A 3,348-nucleotide genomic window follows, 5' to 3' on the forward strand; every position below is an offset into this window, starting at 1 on the left:
TACAATCGCCTGGCTGGATGATGTGATTGGTGTTGGGATGGAATTGTGTACAGAGAATCTAACAGTGATGGAACTATGCCACTTACCAGCTAAGCATTGGATGATGCTTTCTACCTCGACACTGACACGGTAACTCCGCTAAATGAGGCCGACATTTACACGTGTCAAAGACGCCATTCACTTGCAAATGTCGAGGCATATATACAGGCGCTCTGTGCTCTGCCACAGCAACTTTTGAAAGATGACGTGTATATTTTGGTAATTATACACCTCTGAGTCGGTCATGCTTCCTGCCAGTGTGCCACGTGAAGCCGGACGCAACAGGGTCAAGGTCATGTTCGATTTGGAGACGCAGGGGTTTCAGTTTTAGCGGCTTAAAAACCTCCCTACGGTCACAGGTAACTTCCATTCAAAGAATACAGGTGGAAGACTTTGATTAACTGCTCTTGTAAAATTTCCGTTTTGGTAAAATTTGTACAGAGTTATGCTGCCTCTTTTTTTATCTTTTTTTTTGGGAGGGTCCAGAAGAGGAATCTGTTTGTTGGTGGTGTGAAGCAAAAGGAGCATCAGGGAGCGTTTGCATTTTGTCTGTGAAGAGATAGGGAGGATCGGGACGGGTCAGGTCAGAAACACCTTTCTTGCGCTGTTCTTTATCGGCTTTTTCATTTGCTCAGTCTTTCGCGCAATCGAATCCACTCCAGGTCATTCCAAGCGATCGATCGGATCGATAAAATCCAGGGCTTGATCCCGTGATCGAATCCTGGCAATGCAGTTGAAGAAGCCGAGACGTTGAGAGCGAGCGAGGGTTTCGATTTCCGATGGCAGGGCAACACCAGCGAGGGGATCCGGTCTTCCAGCCGGCGAGCTCGGTGAAAGGACTCCGATTCGGCGGGCAGTTGATGATAAAGAACTTCAAGGTCCGCCGCGCGACGGCTCTGGAGTTCATCAGGCTCCTCTGCGTTCCCGACTCGGGATCAAGTCCGTTTCCCACGGCGGCCGCTTTTATTCCAACGAATTTCACAATTCTTGCTCAGCACGCTTGGCACACACTAACCCTAGGCCTGGGCACCAAGAAGTCCAAGGTCGTGATCTTTGTGTTCGAGTCGGAACAGCTGAAGTCGGTGGTGGAGCGCGTGTGGCCGTGGGAGATATCGCTAGGGGAGGTAAACAAGAAACTCATCCGCGGCCTCCCAGGCTGTGAGATGGCCCGTTTCAAGTTCAGGAAAGGCTGTATTACCTTCTATGTTTATGCCGTTAGGCGACAGGGCAGCATTGGATTCGCCAGGGCCGAGGATTTAAAGGCAGTGCTGCAGAGCGTCGTAGCGCTTAAAGACTTCATGGATCACACGGCCATGCTTGCTACTCCTAACCAGAGGACTATCAGCTACTCAGCACCCATGGCCGTCGCGCACTGAACAAAATACAAACAAGAACATCATGACAATTTTCCGAGGGCAACAATTCCTTCTTTATCGATCTTTTTCCAGTCTTTGTAGCATATCAAAGTAAAGTACAGTCGAGGGGAATCGATCGTGTGTAGATCTTATAACCTTCTCTCCTATTAATTCTTAGATTTCTCTTGATCTGTTTGAAAGAATGATGTCCATAATTCTGCATCATTCATGCATTCTTGTCGCTGTCGCGTCTTTCTTCTTGTTGTCTATAGAATCCGAGAGAGTAACAAAAGGGACTTTAAATTTTCTTCTTCTTCTGTAAGCACCGCAATATGGTTAATTACAGTCAGAACAAAGGCTAGCCTCTAGGTTCATCTGTGTGTTTTTCGTTCTTTCCTGTTGTTAATGTATTGAATTGAATTGAATTGGAAAACCATGGACTGGTGCCAATGGTGATTCGATCTCGCGACGAGATGAATTTACTATTTAGTTTTCGATCTCGTGACAAAACCCTGACTGTTACCTGTGCAAGTTACCGTTTACCGTTTAGTTATAAGCAAGTGGAAGGAATGATGATTTTTGCTTTGCTGTACCCATAAATGGTGGAATAATAAGATATTGTGTTTTGCTTGCAAAGTTGTCATCTACTAGTTGACTCAAAGAGTGGTGAAGTTGAAACGGCATCTTTGCTTGTTTTCTTGCATATGATTGTAGTTGCCTCTTGGGACAAGAAAGATTCGTAACTATAAGCAATCAAGCCAACCCAATCAAAACCATTTCAACAAGAAAGGGATCACATGTTTGCGTTATTATTGAAATTTACACGCTTTAAATGTTTGTCATTGGCCATTTTGTACTGCAGTCAATTTTGGGATTTAAATATAATCAAATTTGTAAAGACATTACACTCATGTTAAAGCATTTTCCACATTCCAATGCTGAATTACCGTAACAACCATTGAAAACATGTGAACGCACTATGCAAATCCTAAAGCTCAATTTCGGTTGAAAACATGTGAACGCACTATGCAAATCCCAAAGCTCAATTTCGGTTTTGATGAAAGCACATCTTATATGGTAGAAACTCATTTTATATATACAAGATTTAACACGTAAATCGTTTAAAATTACCCGTACTTTTTAAAAAAGTTGTGGTATGTTTTATAAAAGTAATGACGTCTTTATCGATGGACCTAAGTACTTTTTAAATATGTGGAGGTAAGTTTAGAAAACTAATGGATATCTTTATCAAAACACTGTGAGTACTTTTAGAAAATCTTGTGACAAGTCATAAAAAAATAGTGATGTAGACTTGGGTATATAGAATGTGAAGGGAATGATTATCGTATCTTTTCCATTAGAGGGAAATGCCTAGTGAACCCTCCACAAATAGAACCTACCTTGAAGTGACCTACCTTGAAGTGTTAGGTAACTTGTAGAAATGGAATATCAAGAATATTATTAAAATGTCTTACCTACTTTGAAGTGTTAGGTCACCCATAGTTATAGAATATAACTTTATGAAAAAATATATTATGAATGTTACATATTATATCTATTTTAAATAATTAAATTTGAGTTTTTTATGGAATTTTAACACAAATCAAGTATGGTTTGTTTTTAATATTTTTAAAGATTATTATACACAAAAAAAAATATTTGTTTTTTCTAAGTGGATTAGCATTGCGATTAGTGATTTCATACATAAGGTGTGAGACATAATGCTTATCACATCATGAGATAGGAGCAATGATATTTAGTTAGTGGTAGAGGATGGCACATAGCACATGTTGCTAGTTAATGAAGAAGAGGATGACATTTTTAACATGCCTTTGTCTAATGAAGGCTTTGAATTAGGAGGGAATGAGAGTTAATTGATGAAGAGACTTGGAAGTTTTGGACTTAGGACTAAACTCAGATATGAACTTGATAAGAAATGATAATATACTTGAAA

General features: G+C 40.4%; 1 protein-coding gene across 1 annotated transcript; it reads left to right on the top strand.

The window, feature by feature from the left end:
* Positions 1-395: 395 nt before the first annotated feature.
* On the top strand, positions 396-1,883 carry LOC149175616 (uncharacterized). Its single transcript, XM_089419720.1, has one exon. The coding sequence runs from the start codon at positions 819-821 to the stop codon at positions 1,413-1,415; it is 597 nt and encodes a 198-aa protein (XP_089275846.1). The 5' UTR covers positions 396-818; the 3' UTR covers positions 1,416-1,883.
* The last annotated feature ends 1,465 nt before the right edge of the window (positions 1,884-3,348 follow it).

Source organism: Pinus tabuliformis, chromosome 4_1, assembly GCF_031772625.1.
Source record: "Pinus tabuliformis cultivar Carrire ecotype Pingquan chromosome 4_1, CPIR1, whole genome shotgun sequence".
In the NCBI taxonomy this organism is placed as follows: domain Eukaryota; kingdom Viridiplantae; phylum Streptophyta; class Pinopsida; order Pinales; family Pinaceae; genus Pinus; species Pinus tabuliformis.

Bases quoted from the DNA above. Each gene is read 5' to 3' on its own strand.
- LOC149175616 (XM_089419720.1), top strand. From the start codon at position 819: ATGGCAGGGCAACACCAGCGAGGGGATCCGGTCTTCCAGCCGGCGAGC.